The sequence below is a fragment of the Notamacropus eugenii genome, chromosome 2 (assembly GCF_028372415.1).
Source record: "Notamacropus eugenii isolate mMacEug1 chromosome 2, mMacEug1.pri_v2, whole genome shotgun sequence".
NCBI lineage: Eukaryota > Metazoa > Chordata > Mammalia > Diprotodontia > Macropodidae > Notamacropus > Notamacropus eugenii.
This window is the reverse complement of record NC_092873.1, coordinates 323,858,354-323,884,881: the sequence shown is the minus strand read 5'-3', so window position 1 is coordinate 323,884,881 and position 26,528 is coordinate 323,858,354. Positions and strand designations below refer to the sequence as shown.

Sequence of the window (26,528 nt, the reverse complement as noted above, 5' to 3'; positions counted from 1 at the left end):
TCTGATGTTCCCTAATTTACACAGATAAAATAATATTTGGAAATAATTAGGATTAGCATAGGCTTAATTACGCTGCAATGTAGGGTCAAAGTGTCATAATTAATGTTCATCCAGGGGTAATTAACTTCTATAAGCTTTGAAGTCTAGTCTTCATTTGTCCCCAATAGTGAAGGCTTTTTTCCTGTAGAACTTGCCTCCTCCCTGAAATAATTTAAGTTTTACCACAATTCCCTTTTAGTGATGATGCATTGCTTGGAAAGGTAGAATCTATTTCTCTATAATTACAAAGAGAAGAGGAACCTTAAGAGAGAGTTGAAGGCAGAGCTGAACTTTCAGGAAAAAAAAAAAAGATGAAAACTGAGATGATAATGGTCCACATTATCTATGAGGTACAGTAGAAAGAAGGCTGAATTTGAAAATAGAGGATCTGAGTTCAAATCCTAGTTCCAAGACTTATTTACTTATATGATCATAGGAAAGTTATATAAACCTCTAAGGCCTCACTTTTCCTCAATTATAAAATGGGGGAGTAGGACAAGATGAACTTGAAAGCTCCTTTCAGATCTGAATCTACGATCTCTACAACTGGTGCCCAAACACCCTGAATTGGAAGCATCTTAGAATAGCTGATACACTCTCTTTGGCAGCACTGGAATTGAGAAAAATGCCAGGGTTCTAAAAGAATGATAAAAGGAGCAGGCTAACATGTTCCACCAGTCAAGACAAGCACAGTATTTTTTACCTGCACTTTCATCTCTCTATCTGTGTCCCAGATTCGGATAATCCGTACATCTCCTGAGGTCATGAGGAGGCCAGTCTCTTGTTCCCAGTCCACTACCATACCTGCTCCTATAGAGAAACAAAGAGTATGCGTTACATGGAGAATTCCCTCAGCACTGATTTAGAGAGTCATAGGTGAAAGCAAGCCTTGCGTAATTAGCGCATTTAGTCAAACATTTCCAAAAACCTCATGAAACTGACTAAAAGAAAATTTATTTTCTGAGCTCAGGATCTAGATCCCAAAGAAGGGTGAACATGCTCTTTTAAGTATTTATAAAATTTGTAAAAGGTTAACCATGACTTGGATTACCATAATGCACATATCAACAAATCAACATGTACTTATTAAGGCTTACTATGTACTACGTACAAGTGCTAGAAACTGTTTGGGGTAAATAGCTTAAGAGAGAAAAAAATGGAATGACGTTGCTAGACTTTCAGGTTCAGGTTAGAAGAAATGGACTAGTTTAAGAGATAGGACATAGCAACCTTCATATCTGATGTTTTGTTTGACCTGAGATCTCAAGGGTTTGGGGCCTTCTTCCAATGATGTGGATCATGTTCTATCCATTTCTTCTCAGTATGTGATCCTTAAGTCCATTTTCTTCCTAGGTCCTCTACTGTGGGTTTACCCAGCATGTTGGGCTCCTCCTCTAGATCTCTTGACAGTCGTAACTACTACTTTAGTACACCATCATCCCATCAGTTATCCTTGTCTTTGGGCTCATGACTGACCTGCTTTATTTTCTGATCATACTTTTTTCTTGAATAATCATTTTTATAGTGCTTCTCTTACATAGTTCTTTGTTGATAATATGTTGCTGCCTAGTCTCAATCATGCCAGCCTAAACAAAGTAACAAGTTCTCCATTCTCATGGAGTCATGGATTGACTGGTTTGGAAACTCAAGATATTACTAAACACTCATCAAATGGACTGATGGGTGAGAATGAACATTTAAATTAAATTAAATTAAAGGGAACAATCCCTAATCCTTCCCCCTGTCCCACTCCCTGAAATTAAAAGGGAGCTTATTGAGGTGGTGATTAGAACTATTTTCTTTTAGCTCTCCAGAAAAAACAACTCTTGAATGGAATTTCAGCCTTTGTGGGTAATCAAATGATGGACCAACAAGGATGTATTGAGTGTTTATTAAGTGTCTGCTGTGTGTCAGATACTGTGCTGGTTGTTGAACACACACACACACGCACACACACATTTTTGAGATGGTTTGTGTCCTCAAGGAGCTTATATTCTACTAGAGGAATACAATATGATCATACAGTAAATGTAGCCTATTTATCTGGAGAGTAGAGTGTGTTAGGTAGAGTAGCGTGTAATCAGCCTAAAAACCTGATGGCTAGCAAGGCAGCTTTCAATGAACCTTAAAAGAATTTTAAAAGCTATAGCTAGGAGACTGTATTTTAATCTAACGGCTTCTTGATCAAAGTGTAGTAGCATGGTCAGACCTGTGCTTTTGTACTACACCATCACTTTGGCAACTGTGTAGAAGATGGATTGGAGAAGCAAGAGACCAGAAGCAAGGAAACCTATTAGTAGCCTTTGCAATCATCCAGGTGGGAGATAATAAGGACCTAGACTAGAGTGGGTACAGTGTGAGTACAGAGATACTGAAGTGGTAAAAGGGATAAGATGGAGCAATTGAGTGGTTATGTAAAGAAACCACTGTGAGCAGTCTTTGAAGTGGGGTAGAATGTATCAGGATGACATCTCATTTCCTCTTAGGAGGGCCTGACACCAAGTGAAATAGCCACACTTCTGTATTCTTCCATTCATAAATATCCCTAAATTAGCCCCAAAGGATATTCACTTTGGGACATACTGCCTACTCAGGCTCCCAAGACTTGTCCTATAATATATAACCGTCTACATACAAACTTAATTGATAAACTCATTCTCTATATATGTTTCATTTTAAAGGGTTTGTTCACATTAGCTAAGATTTTCCCTAAATGGTTTGCTCTGAAGGCAGTCAATTATCAATTATCTTTCACTTCTGGTGCTGGGAGGTAGGCTGACCTCATATATGATGCTTACTTGTATAGATTTCTACTCACAAATTCCTTCATGCATAAAAATAATTCCTGGCCTAAGAAATTGGAGATAAACTTCAAAGAGTGGTTGACTGGCAGGTTCTACTATCTTGGAGGAAGAATGTATCCTTTTCTTTTAAATTTCTAATGCATTGCTGCCTGTTTTCATATAGCTGAGATGAAAAAACATGACATCTTCTAAATACTTCCAGCATGGGACACTACCAGATAGGGTTATTTGTGAAGAATAACTCTTTTATTCTCTACTTTGTGTTCAGGAAGAGATGACTTTCTTAGGCCTCAATAAAGCCTGAGGAAATTACGCTGGTGAATGAATGAAGTGAATTAAGCCTTCTGATGATGCTGATAAAATGAATGGAGGAAAAAAAGGTACTTGGGTGAAATAAGGTGTGTGTGTGTGTGTGTGTGTGTGTGTGTGTGTGTGTGTGTGTGTGTGTGTGTGAATTTCAAGATAGGAGTAATGGGCAAAAGAGGAAAGAATCTTAAAAGCAAGGTCAAAGATGGTCAGCATTGTTATCTAACAGGCAATCACAGGGAATGAAACACATGGAAGTTACTGGACATTTCTATTAATTAGAATACTCTTTCCCTTTTCTTATTTTTAAAGACCGGTTCTCCCTATTTTGGCCTGGTTAGAAGTATAGGGCCTAGTACTCCTAGGCTAATCCCACTATTGGCATGGGACCTTTGACTGGACCCATTTCTGATCGGGGTTGATTCACTCCTCCTTAAGTGATCTGGTGATGCTCTGCTCTTAGACAGGAAGGGAAGGGAATCAACGTTTATATTACCACCTACCATGTGCCAGCCACTGTGCTAAGTGCTTTACAAATATTGTCTCATTCAATCCTAACAACCCTGGGAGGTAGGTGCTATTTTTATTTTCAATTTACATTTGAGGAAACTGAAGCAAACAGAGGTTAAGTGATTTGCCTGGGATCATACAGCTAGTATGTATCTGAGATTGGATTTGAACTCAGGTCTTCCTAACTCTAGGTCCAGCATTCTTTACACTGTACTATCTAGCTGTCTCTATTAATGTCCAATTTAGTGTGGACATCTGAATGAGTTAGCCCACTGCAGCTCACTCAATAGATTCATCAGCCTATGCTTCCCTATTAATCATAGGCACAGATCACTACTCCTGGTAGGAGATGGGAGTTTCATTCAGGTAACATTTATAGAGTGCCTACTACGGGCTAGGCATTGATCTAACAAAACGTTCATGCAATCGTGGGCAGCATTAATAGAAGTCTAGCAATGTCACCAAAGTAGGTAACAGTTCCACTCTATAGCAATCCAACAATGGAAAGGTCTGCCCTGGTAGAGCTCATTTCCAAGAACAAGTGGTTCTGTCTAAGAATGGATGACCAGGACCAGTTCAGGGACTAGGGAAAGGAGGCATGAGGGTGGAGAGGGGGAAGTTTGGAATAGTTGATCTCTAACATTGCTTTTTAACAATTAAGATCCTATAATTCTAATTCACACATTTTTACCATGTGAAAATGGTGGGGGTGAATTCTTGGGTATAGGTGCAGGTAGAAATCTGTTACAGAAGAGCAGAACTATTTTAACTTATGAAAACCCAGTAGACTTCCCGAACCTCCATTGTGAAAACTCTGAATCCTACTAAGGTGCAGAATCAATTTCTGGTTTGCAGTTCTCTCTACTAGGTTCTTAAATAATTAATGTTTTACTGGTTTTGAATAGAACCAAAGAAATGTAAGTAATCAAGAAGGACTACTAAAAGAATCAAGACTTTGGGTAATCCACAGACATCAAGGAAGTACTGATGTAATTTGATATGTATTTGACATATTGTACCTCACACTGACATTTAATGAACAGGAGGTAAACTGTTAAATATAAAATTTGGACTAGTACTAGAGGGCAAGAATAGGAAGTAGACCATGCCACTCCTTTCCCATTTTTATCCAGAACTCACAAAGGGGACAGAGTCATTAAAAGCTAAAATGATACTTACATGATTAGTAAAAATATACATCAACACTCTCTATTGGAAGGGTATATAAATTGTAAGTCAGCCACCATGATTGCCTTTGGTCTAAGAAAGGTAGCAAAATAACCATTCTTTTTATTAATAACCTGCTGGTCTTATTAATAAAATGATTAAATTACCCAGAAAAAACATATACATCAATGGGGCTTAGTTAGCATTTCCATGGGTAGTTGAGATCTTTTCATACTCCTGAATGGAAAACAATTCCTAAGCAGGGTCCTTCCTCGTGGGTGTCCCATCCCACCAACGCCTTGTGTGTGTGTGTGTGTTTTCCTTTACAGGCAGGAATGCCTTCTGCTTCATCTCTGCCCACTGAAATCCATCACGATTCCACTCAAATTCTACTGCTTTCTTTAAACCTTTCTAAACTGCCTGAGCCACAATTAATTCTTACATCTCCCAAGTAATTTTATCATTTTGTATTTCATCTTATGCCCTCTACTTTGTGTTCATGTCTTATTTCCTCTACTAGATTGTAAGCCCTTTGTGGATAAGGACTGTCTTTTATTCATCTTTGGATTTGTTGCCTAGTGGAGAAGAGTAGGACTCTCATCATCTTCCTTACAGATACTATGCTTTTATTAAGTCAGTCTAAGACTGCATTAGTTTTTTTGAGTAGTCAAGTCATGTATGACTTCTATCGAACTGGAAGACAACTAAGATCTCTAAGCTGTTTTAGTCTCATATTAATTGCTAAGTTATGTAGGATTTTACATTTATCTGAATTACATTTTACCTTGTTTGCACATCATTCCAGCCATCAAGATGTTTTTTGATCCTGAATTCATTACCATTCCAACTTTGTGTGATCTTCAAATTAACTAAGCATTATTCACCTATAATGACACTGATCCACCAGTGAGGATGATAAGAATGAGTCAGCATTCATAGAGTGCAAAGCAACTCTGAAGTGCACTTCACTCTCAGATTGGGAAAGATGAAAATGTAAATATTGGAGGAGATTGTAGGAAAACAGGTACATCAGTCCACCATTGGCAGAGAAGGAAATTTGTAGGATCATTCTTGAAAGCAATGTGGAATTGTGCCCTCCCTCCCAAAGCTACTAAATTGTGTATACTCTTTGACCCAGCAATACCGCTAGTAGGAGCCCAAAGAGACCAAAGAAAGAGGGAAAGGGTCCACATGTGCAGTATTCTTTATAGCAGCTTTTTTTTTGTAGTGATGAAAAATTGTAGACTACAAGGGGTATTCATCAATTGGGGAGTGGCTGAACCAATTATGATATATGAATGTAATAAAATACTATGGTGATAAGAAATAATGAAAAGACCAGTTTCGGTAAAACCTGTTTAGACTCATATAAATTGATGTAGCCTAAAATGAGAGGAACCAGGAGAATAATTTTTAAAACAACACCATTGTTAAAAAAAAAAAAACCAAACCAAAACAACTCTGAAAGACAATATGGTGAGATCTGAGCAGTGGGGGACTATGGGACTGTGTAAGGAATGAACTCACCCAGGTTGGAAATGGAGCAGGTGGGATTGAGCCCTTAAGTGGGTGCTGTACTTCCAGCCTGGGTGAATAGGGGAATACAATTTCCAAAAACAATGAATAAAAAAAACCAACAGTCGTCTTGACTCTAATTTCAGAATTCTCTCCATCAAAAGATCTACTCTAATCTTGTCTATTATTCTATGGTATGTTTTATTTCTATTCCCAGTGGCATAGTGGAATGAGAATTGTCAATGGAATCTGAAGTCTTAGATTTGAATTCTACCTCTAATATTCAGGGTTGCTGGAACTTTGGGCAAGTTCCTTGACTTTCCTGGACTTCAGTTCTATTCATGTGTAAAATGAAGGGGTTGGATGGGGTACCTTATGAAGTCCTTTCCAGTTCTGCATTTTCCTATGACCTTTTCTCACTTTGTCTATTGATAGAACCACACAATATTGGAGATGGGGAGATTATCTAATTTAAATGCCTCCTTTAGAGGGATGAGGAAACTTCTTCGTAGAGGGATGTCTCAGGTGCTTTCATTAATTCTTCCTCTCCAGACTCCCACCATGCTTGAAGCAAACTCCTTTTCTCAGTCATTTTGAACTTCACTAGCCTTTCCAAGTAATTCTTGAAAACTTTCTTAGTAGAGATGGCAGTATCAACAAATCAAGTTTCTAGGGAAAGAACATTGTAAAAAACAAATAAAAATGCCCAGAGATACATCACTGTGGTTTACTTCAAAAATCCTGAACTTTATCTCTTAGTTGTTGCTCCAATTTATACTGGGTACTCCTAGAACCAGGAATATGTCTTTCTTCTCTCTTATAGACCCTGGTGTGTACACAGTTGTCAGTCAATCAGTAATAGTCATGACAACAGAAGTGAAGATGTGCACAGGGAAAATAAAGTATTTGGTTGAACCCAAGCACTTCATTCCCAAGTCTCAAGATTTTATTACCCAACAAGAGGTAAGGTAAGAGACAGGAAAAAAGAGCTTTGGCTAGCTGGAAAGCCTAGGGTATACTCAGAAATATCTCCTTGCCTATTTTATGAATATGTCTAAAAGAATGCAAAAGATCTATTTTCAAATTCCTGAATTTCATTTAAGTAGAGAAAAAAAACTGTCTTTTCAAAATATAAAACATTTCTTGAGTTTCACAAATGAAACAAGATGGCAGACTTTAAGGGAATAAAAGCAGGGTGTGGAAGAAGGCATCTGCAAAAAATAAACAGAGGGAAAATTAGGAATGTTCAGATGTGTCATTAGAGCATGCATAGAAAGGCATGTGAGGATTTTTTCTTACATTGCAACCTAGATTTACACACGAAGTTCTCAGCACATAAAATTGAACTCTATCCCTCTCTTTCATCTGCATGCATATCTATATTGGTGGGCACATGGCAGGACCTACTTGTAAAAATGGTTTTCTTGCTTCCTAGATAAAAAAGAGTAAGTACACTTTGATAGTGCATGTCAAGAGAATCAATGCCGCAATCACTCCTGTCACATAAAATAGGAAGCAAGAAGTTTGGCAAATTTACCTCTGTTTTGTTGGGAATGTTCAAGCAGTCATGTTGACTAAGTGCTGAAGCTGGCTTAGGATTTTTACTAATCTCCCCTTTCTGAACACCAGTGATGGCAAGGCTCAGAGACTAATCGATCGTTTCATTCTGGTGCAGGAAACGATGGGCTTCACAGTTTAGCTGACAGCTTATATATTTATCTTGTGAGTCAAACTGATTGTTATTTTGGATTGCCTGGCACCTTAAAGTCTGCTGCAAAACAGGAAGTAAGCAGACTGACAGTGGTATTGATAAGTGCCTCCAAAGTGTTTACATTTGTCAGCTTATTTACGGCCCATATGACAAGATAAACCTGGCAATCCTGAGATGGATACTGTCCTTACATCACTGATTGAGTTAGGTGGACAGAACTCTGTGTGGCAGTTTGAAAGGTCTCAGTTTTCTAGTTAGATTCCTCTATTTGCGGACAATGATTTTCTCCAGTTTGATCTGCTGTAATCATCACAAAAAAACAGTTGAGACCTTCATATTTCTCTCTCCTGGAAGCTTTAAGGAGGACACACTTTCTAATTAGGGCTACTGGTACCAAGGGAAAAGTCACAGGGCACACATCTTCTTGGCTGTGGGGATGGGCATAAACACTGAACAACTATAAAATCATTGGTAAGGAAAGGCTAACACTAAGAAAGTGGCCTAGGAGGAACGGCAGCCCCAGAGGGAGCTTGGGCTGCATATGAGGGCAAGCCCATCATTTTTGGTAATCTCTAGGTTTGGGCATTGTAAGTGTGGTCTTCTGGATCCACAGTGTGATGGAGGATGAGAGAACAATGCACAATCTGGTACTTTGTGAGTCAGGAATCCTGTCTACCTTTCTGTTATCCAGCTTAGATAGATACTTCATAAAATGACATAAATAATACCTGTCATTTTCTGAACTGCTGCCCCCAAAAAGGGCAATAAGGAAATTGCCAAAGAAGTTCTGTGAATACAAAGGGAGAAGATTCATGAGCTACACTCTATGTTATTTAGATCAATTCTGAAACATTAGCCAGTGTGCTAGATAGAGTCAGGGAGACTTGGGTTCAAAATCTGCTCCTACTTTAAAAGTGGGGGAAGGGACTCAAAATAAATGTCGTGTTGATTGAAAAAAATCATTTAAAATAAATAAAAGTGGAAAAATATACAGAAGAGGAAACAGATAATAAGGGCAAAGTGCTAAAACTACTATGCTAAATTTAATATATTCTATAAAAAATCAAGCAAGAGGGAAAAAAAACCCATTATCTTGGCTAAAATTAAGACCATAACTTGTGAACTACATGGAGCATATTTTGTAGGATTCCCTAAGAAAATGAAACTGTGGATCATTTCCTTTATTGGTTTCAAATGAATACTTGGCACCAAAATTCTCTCCCATCTTGAAAGACGTGTGTATGCATGTACATGCATACATGCTCATGCATGTGTGCACATACACACACGCCCACACACATCATCGCCAACAAAAAAGCAAAAACCCAATAACAACCAATAAATAAATGCATACTTCAAAATTTTTTATCTTTTTTAGCATATGGCCGATCTGCCTCTGATATTCTGAGTTCTCTCCTGATGACTTCAGGACTTTTGCTGGGTGTTATAATATAGAAAGCAAATGCAACCTAGAGCCAAACAGATGCTCTATTGTTCATCTCAACCAAGCCTTTCTCTCCCTAGCCCCCCTTTAACAAACACTGAAGTATATCTCAGGTTTAATTACTGAAATGTTATAGATTAAGGGATTAATTGACTTGTCAGGAATATGTACAAGAAAACTGAAGGAAAGTAAATGGAAGACTAACAATGCCTATGATTTTAATACAACACAGGCCTGCAAAGAAAGTGATGTTATTCAAGAGCTAAAAGAGCTCTTGCTATTCAGCTTCAAAAAAGAGTTAAACATCATTGTTTCTGTCCCTAAGTGAATTACTGTTGACCAAAGTGGGGAAAATTGTTTGGGTTTCATTCCTTTGCTTTATCTTTCTTTTTTCTCAGGGAGGGTATGGGGAATCCTTTTTACCTTTATCCCAGTCCTTAATCCTTCTACTTTATCAAAGAAGTTCTTTTACTATGGGCCCACCTCCAGCAAAGAAATCACCTGCTAACACAGGGGTCCCTCTTGAATTTTTCTTCTACTTTTATTCAGATGCCTTATCAAATTATGAATTCCATCTTCTCCTCTCCCTTAATTAATCTGTTTTCAAATGAACTATGTTTGTTTTTAATAAAAATCTCACTTGTATCTGACAGGCAAAACTTAATTCTCTCCCGCTTCTGAAGATGGTTTTGTGACTGGGTCCAGAGAAGTTCAACTTTCCCACATATATTCTAGTGAAAACCTAAGAAGAATGTGAAACTAAACAAGGACCAAGAAATTCAGGTGTGGTGGTGCATGCCTGTGATGTTGGCTGCTGGGTGGGGGAGTGGGGTGAGAAGAATAAGAGCCTGAGGTTGGTGAATTACTTAGATTCAGGAATTAACAACAATGGCAACAATATTTATATAGCACTTACTATGTGCTAGGGACTGTGATAAGTGCTTTACAAATAAGATGATTTGGTGCCCACGCTAAGTCTGGCACCAGTAAGGTGAGCCTTCGGGAGAGGGGAGCCACCAGATACAGGAGGATAGAAACAACTTAGGAAAGAAATGGACAAAGGTAAAGATTTCATCACGATGAGCAGAGGGGTTAGGCCACCATATTTCTAGTCTGGGAAAAATAGAGAGACTCAAAAATCAAAGAAGGCAACAAACAAAACAACCCCCACCCCAAACCTAAAGGGAAATGACAATAAGTTCTTTAATTCAGTTTAGGGCTGCATAGTAAAACATAGCCAGCCTGAAGCCAAGAGGGCAGGGGTCCTATCAGAAAGGACAATACAAACAAGCTAGAGCCCTGTAAGTATAGACAGATAAAGCATCAAGCACTTAATACATGCCAGGAACTGTGTATAGACCAGAGATGCTTCAGGAGCACCTGAATCAGCCTGTATGGCTCTGTACCTGGGTTTGGGAAGAAAGGAAGGAAGAAAGCTCAGAGAATATTTCTGGGTGGGGAAACTCAAGGAATTTTAGAAATCTGCAACTATTTGATCATTGTCACCTTGGAAAGATAGCCAGGAACCGCCATTATTAAGACTAGGATGCCCTGAGGCACCAGAACTCTGTCCAATAACATTCCACAGGACTTTGTATACCATAGTACTCTGAAAATGTCTAATACAGGGGATGGTCTGAAGCCAAGCAATGTTGTAAACCTAGACATCAAAGGAGAGTGGAAGCCTGTAGCAAGAACCCAGATAACTGAGAAAAGAAACAAGCAGGGTTGATCAGTGTGTCGAAGATGGGAAAGAGTAGAGCCTGACCCTGGCTCTAAATCCCAAATCAGCAACTGAGACCTGAGATATGAGTAAGCATAAAAAGACACAGAACACTGAGAAGAAATATTATTGATCCAGAAATATCCAAGAGAAAAAGTCATTAGAATAGAACTATACAACTATTATAAGCAGAGACAGACATAAGGACTACAAAAGTACATAGGAAAAAAGTAAGAAATAAAAAATAGAAGTAGAGGCAAAATAAAAGCTCTGAATGAATTGGAAGGAGAATAAATAGCTTAGAATAGAAGATGGTAAACCTGACCCAAATAACACTGAAAATTAAAATGAGCCAACCAGAAGTCATAACTACATGACGCAATGAGAAATATGTAAAGCATCTATATGAGAAACAAATGATATGAAAATGTGTCAAGGAGGGAATTTAAGAATTATTTCATTGGAGTCTCTGAAAACTTCCATGAACAATGACAAGGAAAAGTATGGTATTCCTTTTCAAGAAATCAATTGATTAAAAACTATTATTAGAGTGAAAACAGAAAGAACCCACTAGTCATCTCTTAAAAGAAATCTTAAAATGACAACTTCCAGAAACATCAGTCAAAATCTAGAGCTTCCAGGCCAAAGAAAAGATACTACATGCTACCACAATGAAAGAGTTTCAGTAACAAAGGCACTCAGTAAACAATAAATGCTTGTGTCCTTTCTGCCTTCTCAGAAAAGAAATAAGGAAAAAAAGGGTAATTGTTTAACCTGATACTTTTTTCCTAGACCACTATGAAAGTGAAAAAGTGGAAGAGCTGGCCCGTCTTTGATGTTATGTGGTCATCTTAACCTCCTGGCTTTTCTCAAAGTTCATTCTTATCCCTCAGTTGCTAGTAGGCCTTCCCCTAGAAATTGCTGTGCAGTTACTTGGTATATATTTTGTATTTCCTTTTTTTGTATATTTTGATTACCCTGAATAGGATCAAAGGATCATAGATTTAGGGTTTGAAGGGATTTTGGAGGGCATTCAGTCTAACCTCTTATTTTACAGGTGAAAAAAATGAAATAATTTGCCCAAGTTAGGTTTCAAAGTTAGGTCCTTCAATTTCAAATTCAGCTCTATTTCCCCTGTGCCTTGTTACTTCCCATTTCTTGTGGAATATCTTTGAGGAGAGGTGTCAGTCTCCCTTTTGTCTTTGTAGTCAATGCTTAGGCACGTTTTTTTTTTTTGGCCTAGTCTGTGATTTTATTGGTGAAGAAAACTCCCAATGAGGAAACTCAGTCAAATTATATCAGTGGAGGCTCTGCAATTTAATCCTCTTAGAGAATTACATAGGACATGGATAGGTTAGCTTAAGTGACCTGCCCAGAGTCCCACAGCCAGGATGAGTCAGAAGTAGGTCTTGAGACCATCTTTTCCTGACATAAAGCAACTCTTTATCTTTTATAACATGCTGCCCCTTAAAACAGATGGCACTAAATAAATGCTTATTGAATGAATTGAATGAATGATATATAAAAACAAAGGCCAATAATACATTTTTTTTAAGAAGAAAAGAAAAAGATCCCCTTGGAAGAAATCTCTCCAACTTCTTTTCATATATGGAACTGCCTGATGCTTGAGCACTCAAAGGCACATTATTGATTGGCACATGGCCTATTTGAGTTATGGGGTAGAGTTCTGGCCTGTTTCGCTCTAACAGCATTGATACGACAGTAGAGGCAGTAGTAATGGCAAGCAGAGTTGTCAGTGTTTGCTTAACTTGCTCTGATTTCCTGCTTATTGAGTGGGGAATTCCCTTTGATCAGATCCTACTAATTTTAGACTTTGTATCTGTCAGTGAATTTCTAAAGGAACAGAAAGTGAGGAGGATAATGGTACACTGGTAAGTTCCTGTCAGTTCCCTAATGATCAGAGGGAGTGCAAAGGTTTCAAATTAAAGGATTCTGACTCATAGCTTCCCTTTCACTCTATAGTCTAACATAATCAGCTCTTTTTTGGTAATCACACTATCTGCATTTTAGTCCTCAGCTAATGAATATTAATAATTAATCAAAGACCCAAGATTTATGTCAATGTTCACACACATAAAAGTTTAGACAACCTTTTTAATGCACACTGCCACAGCAACAGAGGAAGAACTCTTTATGTCCTTTAGGTCATGGGGCAGAGCTTGGAGGCACAGTCAAAGAGGGGAGATATGTGCTGTATTTTCAGATTTCAGCTTTTAAAGTTAGTACTGGGTTACTTCTGACAAACCAGTGTTGATTTAGAACTGGGTATTAAAGGATTAGTATTGATTAATACTGAGTTTCTTTTGAACTCATTTAGGGCAAACCATTTTGACCTACAGAAGTCACTATAATTCCATGCCTACCCTTTCTGGCTTCCTATTACCAAGAATTCAATCAATTATTGAGCTGAAAAGGTCATCTAGTCAAACTTCTAGATTTCACATAGAGGTACAGTTCAGTACCTGAACCAAAGCATATAAATGTATTCCGTCAACAATGCTTTATTAAATGCTTACTGGGAGAAATGTACTGTGCTAGGCAGTAAGAAAACAAAGGCAAAAATGAAATGGTGTTTCCTTCATTAAGGAGGGAATAAACATCTTAAAGATTTCCAAGGAAGATGAGCAATTTCCCTGAAGAGCTTATTTCAGTGCTTAATTACCCTTTCTTATTAAAAAACATTTTTTCCTTTTGTCTAATTTAAATCTTTCTATGACAATGTAAGTAAGCCCTTTTCTTAGGATTTTTGTCTCTGCACATGGAGATTCAATGGTCAATATGTTTCTTAGAACTTTTCCTACAGTTCGAAGAATTTAGATTTTTTCACTTTAAGCAAAATAATCCTAAACCTGTTAGCCTTGCTTTATTTCATATATTCTGTACTTTTCCAGCCATAAATGCTTTAGAAAGTGTGATTCAGTACTTTCTCTGCTGGCTTCTGGTTTTCAAATCTATGATTCTCATAGTCCATCCTTAATAATTCTGACAGATAACCCAAGTCTTGAGTTTCCTAAATAATTTTGCTTTAGGAGTTACCTGGCTAGGAATGTCATTTTTGCCATTAGTTCAAAGACAGCAATGAATAACTAAAAGCTAGATTATGACCAAACAATCTACTTGAGGGATGATCACACATTGAACCTTCAGCTCTAAAAATTAAAGGTGAAAGAATGTATTCATTCTCTTTTTAGTGAGCCTCAATCTTCTAAAACTTTCTATCTAAATGGCAAAAAAACTCCTAAGTTTCAAGCAGAAATGTGGTAGCTTGAAATTTAAATGTGTAAAATAAGCCAAACATAATTTGGAAATCTGTAACCAGTGTCATTCAGATGTTCTGGTAATCTACAATATTATTTACTTACAAATTCCATGTTTATATGTGGAAGTTTCTCATGAAAACAGATATTTCAAATGGTTTAGTGCTTAGGTCTGAAAGAAATCCCTCAAAAATACAGAGACCTCTTGAAAGAACAAGTGGGAAAAACCACTTTCTAGGTTTGTTCCAATGGCTATGTTCTTCCTGTAAGCCACATCTAAATCCAATTAGAATATTCCATTCATCTGTACATAGTTTTACAAGAATACAGTCATAATGAAGAAATTCAAGATTACTGGATTTGGATATGGATTATTTTTCTTTCAAATAGTAGGGGAAAAGTGGCTTCAGACGTGGAGAGACAAAAATAACACTAGTCCCCTTATATAGAGAAAATGTTCAGTGCTTGGAGATTAAGCAGGAAAAATGTACATAAGAGTAGTGATGATAAGACTGGAACTTTAAGGCCACTGGCACGTGCTTTTTGAAAGAGCCCAAAGAAAGAACAACTATTAGATGAAACATTCAAATCTCATTTTTAAGAAGGTGGGCTATCTTCTCAGTTCCTTATAATTATCCAGTTTCTTCACTCAGACATATCCTATTTGCATTGGTCAACTTTATCCTAGTATTTAAGAACTCTGTCTAGCTTAAACACAGGTAACAGAATAAAGCAAAAGAAGCAAATCTAAATTCCTTGACCTTATCTCCCGGTAGCAAAAGAACCTAGAAGATGTGAAAAGGAAAATAACAACAAAAAAATTAACTTTAAACATCAACAAAACAAAGGCAAGGACAGGTTCCCAGTCTCCCCCAGTACCCTGCATGGTTGTAGTTAAGAGGAAAGAAGGCACTCACCTCCCTGCTTACTTCGGTCAAGATAGATTGAAACCCTTCGGGTCAGACCTGTGAGGAAATAGGGATTACGGGATTGGTGCTAAGGGTAAGTTGGTCAAGCAAAGCAAAATAAATTAAAACAAAACAAAACAAGATTAGGAAGGAAACTCAAAAGAGAAAGAAAAGTGGAATTAGTGCAGAAGAGGATGTTCAAGTTCACAACATGCTTCCACCCAAAGGGAAAGGAATGGTTTAGTTGTGCCAACCTGCCTAGGAAATTATTCTACTTGGGAAACATGAAAACAATTAACATTACCTAGCTAATAACATTTATTTGATTATCAAAAATTTTTTTCCTGTGGAATGTGCATTGTCTAAATGCAACATAAATGACCAATTTAACTTCCGTAAATGCAGCATCAACTTGGCCACAGTTGAGGATGGGTGAAAGGCCAACAAGGAGCTGAAGGGACTGAGCAGGTTCTTTGGAAGAAAATCAAGATAAGTAATGAACATGTCCAGGGATAACCAAATTTACAGATGCTCAGTTTTGGGGAGGTCAGTTTATGGTAAGAAATCAGCAGTGGAGGGGATTAAGTTCAAACTATCCAAAAAACAACTTCTCCAAGAAAGCAGGAGAAATGTCAGAGTGGTAGAGCTTGACTAAATGCAGGATAATAGGGATCCGTTGAGATATATAAGACTGCTTGGTGAGGAAATGAAGCTGCTTCTTCTGTCAAAATAAATAGCTCTATGCTGAAATCTTTCTCATTTAAGAGTTGGAACAATAACACATAGTGACTCAAGGGAATTCAAGTCAGGATACTGCTTCCTGAAATGATTCTTCAGGTGGTCTCATCAACCAATTCTACTCCACAATCTGGGCATCTGAAGAGGGAAGATCTTGAACAAAAATCTGCTTTGACTCTCTAATCACTTCTTGATTTTTGTAAGTAATTCAAGGATGCATGGGAAAGTACACACAATACTGTGTCCTCAATGTACACATGTGTAATGTTAATGTAAGGTTAATGGTAGGTGAGAGGAAGAGTTAAAGATCTTTCCCACCCATTAATAGGCCTCAATACTTTTTGTTAATTTCTTTTGAGGCACTGGGTCAGAGGGTCGTGCCCTCTGGCTCTGAAAAGCATATAAATAGTCTGAGGCAAGGTTTTACTTTGGGGCTTACTCATTGGAAGTGTTTGTTTGGCCAGATGAAACTCTGGGTAGCCACTAAGGAATCCCCCTGACTTTGAAAATCCAGATGTTGGTGCTTCTCTCTCTGGTAACTATGTATATATGTAATGTTCAGACAATTGGATCTGTTTGTTGATCTGTGATGTATGTATTGCTTATAGTCAGACAGTTGGAAGCCCTGTCTGTTGGTCTTTATTTCTCTGTTTGTATTTTCTCTTGAGTTCAGGGTGCTGACTTTTTCTCCTGAACTAAGTGAATGATATATGTGCTTGATTAAAGTAGATTGTTGACCCCTCAAAAGTTGCTTTCCTTTTAGAAAAGCAGATCTAAGAACTTGTACAGCAGGCCCTCCTGTGTATGCTGGGGTCCTTGCTATTACAATACGTGGTCAAACTGCTTCTGTGATGATGTAGAGACTTTGTACAATTTTCGCTTGATAATCAAAGAAGCAGAGAACCACTGGAAGAGAGTGCCACTCTCATCTCATAATATGAGATCTATCACATAGATCAATACATCAAATCACCTTCTGAACTAGGCTACCTAGCCAGTAACACAAAGCATGACCAGAATGCTAGAGAACCTTAAGACTACTGAAGACTCTGCCCAGGGCAAATAGTTTTACTAGTATATTTATGAAGAAGTGAGAACAAGACATGAAAAATAGTATTGGGAAATCCTATCTCCTTCCTTTTCAGCTTATCACTGTATGTTAATTCTCTGCCTTGGAAGCACATAAGACTTTCATTTGAAGATTCTTCAGATTTGTGCACTGCTGCCTTTCTAATACTTCTGGAAATTTTTCTTATATTATTTCCTGGAATATGGAAACATGAACTTTTAAAATATTTTCTGAGGAACCAATAATTCTTATTAAGCTTGTTTCTTTTGTTTTGATTTGTAGAGATCTGTAGTATTTGAGTTTTGCCATTCTGGTTTAGTTTTATTGCTTGATCTTCTAATTTTATGCATCTTTTTTTTTTTTTTATCACCTCTGAGCCCCTCTTCTCATCAGAGACTACTGTTTCACTAAGATTTTTCCACCACTAGTAGGTAGAGTTAGGTGTCAGTTAGGTGTCAGTTTTCATAATTGTGAATTCTTCCATCAGGAATGTTTTTTCCAGTGGTTTTTCCTTTATATCTCTTATTATTGACTCTAAATCTGTAGGTTCCTGGAGCTTGTCCATTTTCTCTTTTGACAGTAGACTTATTGCTCTTAGAGTTTTGTTCTTTCTTTCTGGAGATTTCTCCTGACTTTCTTTTATTCATTACATGATTCTTTTTACTTTACTCAATCCTTCATATTTGCTATTCGTTTTCCTGTGAGAGCTCTTTTCTTTTCTCTTTTTTTCTTCTTTTCTTTTATGTAAGACACATAGTGGTATCTTAGGATTGTGTGTGAGGGGAGTTGGGTTCAGTCCCCCATCTTGCTGAAGAAAGGCTCTTGTGTTCTCTCTCCTTATTAGTTAATCAACATCTATTAAGTACCTACTATGTGTCAGGCACAGACACTATTGCTAGGCACTGAAGATACAAATATAATAAAGAAAACTCTCCATTCACAAGGGACTTATATTTTAATGTAGGAGAAAACAAGAACAAAAAAGAATATTAAAAATAAATATGAAGAGAATAAATATAAAGTAGTCAATTACAAAGTGTGGAAAGGCTTATTGTAGAAGTATTTGGACTGTATCTGGAAGAAACACAAATAATGAGGTGCAGGTGAAGATGTAGGACACAGCTAGCAGTGTGAAGGTGTGGAGATATAAGAAGAGTCGTTGTTCTAGTCCTTTTGTTTAGCTTTAAAATTTCCTTTACAACATGGGCCCAATCTATATTTCTAGTCTCATGAATTTTCATGCATGGCTCAGTCTATATATCCAGCTTCACTTTATATTAACGAGGAAGGTTTCTGCAATCTTCTCAGATATCAGAGTTCAGGAAGGAGAGTAATATACAATGAGATTGGAAATAAAAGTTGGGGACATATGGTGAAGGACATCAAAAGTTAAATAGCGGACAGTATATTTTCTTCTAGGAGTAACAGGGACCCAATGGAACTGATTGAGCAGAGGAATCACAATCAGATATTTACTCAAGGAAAACCACCTTGGCAGTTATGTGAAGTGTGAACTACAAGGGAGAAAGATTTAAGGCAAGGGGAACAATTAGGACATTGAGTTAATAATATAAGTGAGAGATGTTGAGGACCCAAACTGTTAGCTAGCAGAATAGTAAAAACTAATAGAATAGAGAAAAGGAGACAAATGTGAGGATATTGTAGATACAGAAACTGTAAGATTTGGGAAATGACTGGATATATAGGGTGAAGGAGAGTGAGGAGTTGAGGGTTACACCAAAGTTACAACCCTGAGAGACATAGTGCTTATCTTATGATAGCTTAAGGGGATGAAAGGGTCTGTTGAAAGTTTTTTTTTTTTTAAAGGATGGTCTAGAGATGTGAAAGACTGAAAATTAGAGAGGGGATGACTGAGGTTACAACTGGCTGGAGAGGACACATGTAGATAGCTCTTGGCAAGGGTAAGGAGCATTTTATGGTTAGAACCTAGGGGATACAAAGAGAGTAGAAAAAGGAAGACTAAGGGTTTTGAGATAAAGAGAAAGGGGAAAGTGGGAGCTTGTGTTGAATAGCCTCAATATTTTCAGTAAAATTAAGAGGTAAAGTCCTTTGCTGAAGGAGAGAAGAAAAGGTCTGGAAAAGCTTAGGTAAGGAATGAGCTAGGGAATCAGTTTGGGAGGAATTGCCTCAATGCCATGGGGACCTAGTTTAAGTTGAAAACATGAATTTATAATGTAGCCAGTCACCTTGGTTATGTGAGGAGGAGAGGGGAAAGATGGTGGGGAGTAATCCAAGGATGAAGTTTGGCAGAGCATGAGTGGTGACAGGTAATGGGGCAAGGGATTTGAGCGAAGAAGACAATATAGGGTTGACTTGGTAAATTACAGGGTCAAAACAGGAGGGAAGAGATATGTACTGAGTAATGTACTAAGGGGGTGAGGGATTGGAAGTCCTGAGGAAGATGAAGAAGAGGTTTAGGAGAGATAAGACAGGGGATGGAATACTAGGAAGTTATGGTTAGACAGAGGAACATCAGTTTTTGATTATGGGGATAACACTTGTTGGTAATGGTGAGATCCTGGGTGCATGAGGAAATGTTATGCGTCTTTGTAGAATCTTTTTTACTTCCACCACTTAATCTCTCCCAAGGATTATAACCCAGCGATTTTGTAATGATCAAGTCAGAAGTGAAAACTTGGAACTTCGTTGAATGGGCAAAGGGAAGGATTTAGATGTAGGAGGGAAAGAAATGTATGGCAAATGGAGCAGAAATTGAGAATATAACGATGTTAATACTGTCTGTAGGAACCTTAGGAAAGGGGAATATCACTAAAACAAGACTGTGTTTACTTTCATGAATTTGAAGGGATGCTACAGAATAAAGGTGACATGGTACCATACCAGGGTACAGTAGGAAGAATGCTGGATTTGAAGTTAGAGGTTCTAGGTTTGAATTCCAGCATGTGTAACTGTGGTTAGGTCATTTAATGTCTCTGGGTTTCTGTTTCTTCTTATTTACGTCTACAAAAAGAAGAGCCTTTCAGATTCAAATCTAGGATTTTATATTATATTATCATCACTATTAGTCATGGAATTTAGAGATTTAATAGTTTCTCATTATTTTGCAAAAGAAAATGGAGACAGAGACACGAAGTGAATTTTGTTCAAAGATGTACTTCTAGTCAGTGGCAGAGACAGGGAGAAGACCCACATCTCCTTAAGTTTATATGACCCTTTTTCCACTGCTCACTCCAAAATGAACAGGCTTTTTAGAGAATAAAGAACTTTCTAGAGTTTTTTTTTCAAATGGTTTCAGAAAAACTACTTCCCTGAACTTTACTAAAATCCCTCAAGGGTCTGCCCTTCCTTGGAAAATACTGTTCTGAAATGCTCCTTTAAAGTGAACAGATTATCATACCCTGCACCCCCAACAAAAGAGAGGTGTGTGAAAGGTGCCCAAGATCAGAGATGGCTCCTCTATGCACTCCTGTCCCTGCACATTATCCCAATTTCTGACATTCCTAGACGATCTTATTCATCTCATCAATGACTTTGTCACATCCAGCTCTGCTTCTTTGTTCACATAATAGGGCATGTATTCAGAAACGGAGAGTGGTGTTGTTTGTATGAAAGGGAGATAGGTGGCAAGAAACTGAAATCCTTAGTATTTATAACCTGCTCTGAATTGTTGGGCTCTTCAAGAAGTAGGATAATAATGGGAGCTACTGTTACTCAATGCTAGTGACTTTGATGAACTTCATAAAATAAGAATCAGATTAGAGAAAGTATTAGACTTGTGGGGGAGGTCATTGCTTTTTAAGGGCATCTCTCAAAACTCAATATGTTTAAGACAAAACTTTTTCCTAAAACTTTTCCCTCTACCAAAGCTCCCCTACTTCTGTAAAGGGTACTGCCATTAATCCTGTTTCCCAGGTTTATAACTTCACTATTATCATCATTCTCTCTCAACCAATCAGGCACCAATTCCTGCCATCCTGACTTCTTCAACATCTCTCAATTCTGACCCCTTCCTTTTGCTAACAAAGTCACCACTTAATTCAGGCCTGCACTATTTCAATGGCCTCATAAGTGGTCTCTTAGCCTCAAGTCTCTCTCCACTCCAATCCATTCTTCACACAGCTGTCAAAATGATTTTCCTTAACTGCAATTCTAACTATGTCACTCCTCCAGACAATAAACAGGTTCCAGTTCAGGACCATGTATCCATTATAAATTTATGTTATATAAACTCAACTGAGCCTTCACTGCAGTATTGCAATTCATTTACTCCTCTATTCTTCAAAATGATTCTTTCCAAATTTTGTCTTCTTTGCTCAAAAGCCCCATTCACCTTTCACCCCCCTTAAGTATCCTCTTGGCTGAAGTCCTGAACTCATTATTTCCCAAGAAAAATCAAGGTCATAGTCCACAAACTCTCTAATGCTGTCCTCATGACAGCACAAACCCTTAATACCATTACCTCAAATCCCCTTTTACCCCAGTTACTGATGAAGATGTGGACTTTTTTCTTGCCAATTCTACATGTACCCTTGATCAAGACCTTACCAATTGTCCAGCAAATTGCTCACTTGCATGGATGCTCTCTTACTAGTCTTTAGTATTTCCTTATTAATTATTTCTTTCTCTGCTGCCTACAAACATCCCAAGTCTACCCTGTCATTAAACACCCCCACCCCTCACAAAGCCAATCATCCCTGGTAGCTAGTCATGTATCTCTCCTCCCTTTTTCAGCCAAAATCTTTGAAAATAGCCATCTGTACTGGGTATCTCCATTTCCCCTCTTCTCACTTTCTTCTAAACCTTCTGCAGTTTGGCTCCCCTGCCCCACCCCAGTCTTCATATTTCTTGACCTGTCTTACTACACTTGACACTGTTGACCAGTCTCTCTTCCCGGATGTTTTTCTCATCTCTAGGTTTTCATCTTACTTCTCTGAGCACTCTTCAGTCTCTCTTGCTGATTTATCATCCATATCACATCCCTAATTGGGGGTGGAGGGGGGGAAGGTGTTCTCTAAGACTTTTATCTGATTTCTCTCTTCTCTGTGTTCTATTTGGTGACCTCATCAGTCGCATGACTTCAATTATCACCTGTCTGCAGATGACTCCTAGATCTAGCTCCAGTCTCCCTTCTGAGCACCATTCTCGCAACACAAACTGTTGTATATCTTGAACTGGATGTCCCGAAGGCATCTCAAACAGAAAACATCTTCAAACAAAATTCATTGTCATAGAATCTGAGAGTTAAAGTCAAAAGCCAGCTAGTCCAACCCATACATGAAAAGAATGTCTATCATAACAAAACCAATAAATGTCATGTAGCTTCAGCTTGGAGACATCTCAGGAGGGGAAACCCATCATCTCTTAAGGCAAAGTATTCCATTTTTGGATAGTTCTAATTGGTGGGAAGTTTTTTTCTGACATTAAGGCTAAAACTGTAGCTTCCACCCAAAGTATGTAGTTCTGCCCTCTAGAATCAAACAGAACAAGTCTGATTCTTCCTCCTTGTGACAAGCCTTCAAATACTGGAAGCAGTTATCATATCCACATGGGTCTTCTCCAGACTAAACATGTCACAGTCCTCCAAATGATCCTCATGACATAGACTTAAGGCCCTTCACCATCTTGTTTTGTCTTCCTCTCTTGAGCTTATCAATATCTTTCTTAATTTTTATAACTGACCACAGTACTCTAGATGGTTTGATGAGGACAGAGTAGAGTGGGACTATTACCTTCCTAATCCTAGAAAATACTCTTCTTTTAATGAAATTCAATTTAGCATTAGCTGTTATGGCTGCTATATCACACTGCTGACTTAATACTGATCTTGTGGTCCACTAAAACCCTCAGATCTTTTTCAGAACGATTGCTGTCTAATCATGCCTTTCTCAACTTATGCTTATGTTGGTTTTTTGTACCCAAGGTTAAAACTTTTACATTTTTCCCTACTGAATTTTACCTTATTAGCTGCAGATCCATGCTCTAGTCTAAAGCTCTAAAGATACTTAAGACTACTGATTCTGCCATCCAATATGTTGGATTTTCTTTCCTTTAGGAATAATTTATTCTTCTTTACAAACTGGAGTGCATGTAGGTGTTCTTTGAATCCCTTTCCCTTCTCTAGGAGACAACTCTGTCCTACCCTTGGAGTACAGATAAGGGTCATTTGGCTATGGCACCAATACCTACAAGAGGAAGGTGGGGTTAGGTGTGGGGTAAAAAGTCTGAAAAGGACTTCTTCACAGCATTTTAAAGGCTAACTAGCCTTCCAGTTAAAAATTAGGTAGGCCAATCTAAGTTTTCTGCTCTGTTACCTCTGCTGGTTCCAAGTTCCTCAAGAAATATATTTGACCATTACTACCTCTAACATGCTCTTAAAATCTCTTTGCACAAAATATTGGTTGGAATCTAGTGGAATCATACACTAAGACAAAGTGAACTTTTTCTGATTTGCAATGACAGCTCACTTTGGAAAAGCTCCCCCTTGATTCAAAAGGCTCCTGGCATCTGGCTCTTTCCATAAGACATAAGAACAAGTCAGAACAGCACCCTTTACTATCAAGATTTCACAAAAATAGAGAATTTACTTAAAAAGACAAGAACAGTATGAACAAATGAAAGCATTCCTTTAATTAAATGCAAGAACAACCCCTGAAAGAGGAAAGCCATCAAAGGAAACATATTGAAGGTAAGACTAAATATCAAATTTGGTTACAGAAATTATAAATGAATAGAGAAAATGAGAGGGAAGAAGGAAAGGATTAATTTTTTTGGGGGGGGGAAATGTTTAAAAAAATTAGGATTAGCCTCGGGATCATCTTAAAAAGGAGATAACAATTCTCATACTCCAATTACTTCATCTAGTAGATGAAACCCTATCAATAGATATTAACAGATAATAGCCTAAGCCTTAAGTTAAAAAAAAAATACTCCTAAAGTACACATAGGTCCTTGAAAAAAGAAAGCAAAGAAAATGCTACTTACATCCTAAAGCAAGAGTTGCAATTGTTCTTATGTCCTAGACGTTGTTGTAGCCTTTTCTAAATGAAATGACAACATTTTATTTCCTTATTTAAGCTGGTTTTAGGTGAAAAACAGACTAGAATTATGTTGTTCCTCTATATCTTTACACCTACAGGAAATAGCTAGCAGACTAGAAATGACCGATTTATGCCCAAACTGAAGACAGGTGATGAGCTGATATGCAACATGCAATGCTGTGTAAAACAGGTTATCCAAAGTGATGGTGAAAGTAGTCAGTTGTAATCAGACTGACTAAATTTAGAGAACAGCAGGAATATTGTTTCCCCTTAGTTCAAGGCAGGCAAGTAGTCAGGTACACTTATTCTTCAGGTCTTAGGGGCAAATATGGAGGAACCCAGGATAATCACTTTGCATTTTTTGTAGCACCAAGATGGAATTTTACTTTTGTTCTAAAAACTGGAAAACCTAGCTATAAGGAGATATAAAATGGCTTGTTTATGACTCCTCTATTTGAATGGAGATGGCTTTGGGTTCTTAGAGTCTAGTCTAGTGAAGCCTAAGTTCTTACCAAAAGAAAAGTCTTACCAAACTGGAAAGCCTGTGGATATAGGTCAAACAGACTACTGTCTGAAGTGCAGTCTAGCTAAGTTTGGACTAGGTGGTGAATATTTTTGGCTAGAGAAACTCATGGAACTATCTAGTAAAGAATGGAGAGACTGTCATCTGCATCAATGGAAGGAGTAACCACGGTGCTGAAATCACTGCTCTTCTGAGGTACTGAAGAAATGTTCATGACATAATAGGAATCTGAGTGATCAAAGAAAGCGCTTGATTCTTCTGTCCTGGTTCTAATCAGCAGGCAACATTTCCTCCTAGAAAATACCCATCTCAGTTTTAAGCCACAAAGACAATGACATTACTTTCTACACATCAATGAAACAGGCAAGTAAGCAAATCAATGCTGAGATACTGACAGAAATCACACCAAAACATTCTTACATTATATTTATCAGATTCTATGGTGATTTTGACAGAAAAACAGGTTAGTTTTGTGTTACCGGGAAATCCCAAGGTGAACCAGATACTACTGAAAGTGACTGGTGGAGGAGGAATGGAGCCACGTGGATCACTTCTTCCAGCTCTGAAAAGACATCCTTGGGTGATATGCTTGAAACTCTTAAAAATTCCATGCAGACCTACCTCTTGTTGTTGGTAGCATGTCTGAAAGCCCCTGCCAAGCAGTCACCATTTCAGGGTTCTTTTCCACATCTGCAAAATTCTTCCACACTCTGATGGCACCGTCATCTGAAGAAGAAAAGAGAAGGATGTCAAAGACACTATCTCTCTCAGGCCCTATTTGGGAGTTTCAGGGAGAGATAGGAAGTCAAATGACCTGTGTCACTGAAAAAGAATGAATATGCCACCTCATGTAGTAGATTGACTGATGAAGAAATGGACCTAGCCTTCATGATTTGTTCCTTTTTCTTTATACTCCTCTCTCCGCAGTCCAGCAAAACAAAAATCATCTTGCAAAGTGGATGTGAGGGTACATTATTATTTTCCTTCTCATGGACAAACACACCTAGCTAACTACAGAACAGGTCCTTGAACCAATCTGAGCTTCTCTGGTGCATGAGACTGTTACTTCCTTCTTAGAAGCACTAGTTGTATAATCCTTCAATCTATAAGCACTATGACAAAGCCCAGATTCTGAATAGTACATTTCACTTTGCCTATTCTGCTCCTCTCTAACTTTTTACATGTTAAGAAAAAAATCAATAATTTCTAAGGAAAAAAATAGTCTTTATGGCCTTTCACATCCCCTTCCCACATTGTTTAATTATGCTCAACACACAAACCATAGCTTCAATGATGGAAACAACTGAAACCGGATGGACTGTCAAGATTAAGAAAATGAGTTGAGAACACTATTGTTAGTTCTCAGAGTCTGCTGAGTAGAGGAGAACTAATCCTTCATGATTTCCTTTGTTAAGTGAAGACACACCTTTCCCATGACTTCACTTTCATGGCAGACTATCAGAAGAGTTAGGGGAGAGTCTGACATGGCCAAGGTCTGATGGTTAGACTTTATGGGTTAATGCTAAACAGAACATCAAAAGAAAAAAACCTCGTGTGTGTGTGTGTGTGTGTGTGTGTGTGTTTCTTTCAGCCTCTTGCCTGGCTCAGTTTCCTTGTTTTATATTTGCATTATTCAGAACTCATTTATTTCCTCACAAACCCTTGGTGATTTGGGCACCTTGCAATGTCCAAAGCATCTGCCCATTGTAGCTGATAATTTCACCTCATACTTTGGAAAGAATTAGATCATGCACCAGGCACCTTTAGTAAATGT

The 26,528-nt window shown here is 37.9% G+C and overlaps 1 protein-coding gene across 10 annotated transcripts in view; it reads right to left on the bottom strand.

The window, feature by feature from the left end:
- The window catches only part of RPTOR (regulatory associated protein of MTOR complex 1), a 503,724-nt gene that overhangs the window by 15,220 nt on the left and 461,976 nt on the right, over window positions 1-26,528 (bottom strand). For 8 of the 10 annotated variants that reach the window (XM_072645257.1, XM_072645258.1, XM_072645261.1 and 5 more), the window contains 3 exons: window positions 25,376-25,480; window positions 15,415-15,462; window positions 743-849 (listed from right to left, as the gene is read on the bottom strand). In XM_072645257.1, the coding sequence (XP_072501358.1) occupies window positions 743-849; window positions 15,415-15,462; window positions 25,376-25,480 (260 nt within the window). The remainder of the gene's footprint in view (window positions 1-742; window positions 850-15,414; window positions 15,463-25,375; window positions 25,481-26,528) is intronic. The other 2 variants (XM_072645259.1, XM_072645262.1) reach the window with 1 other exon arrangement.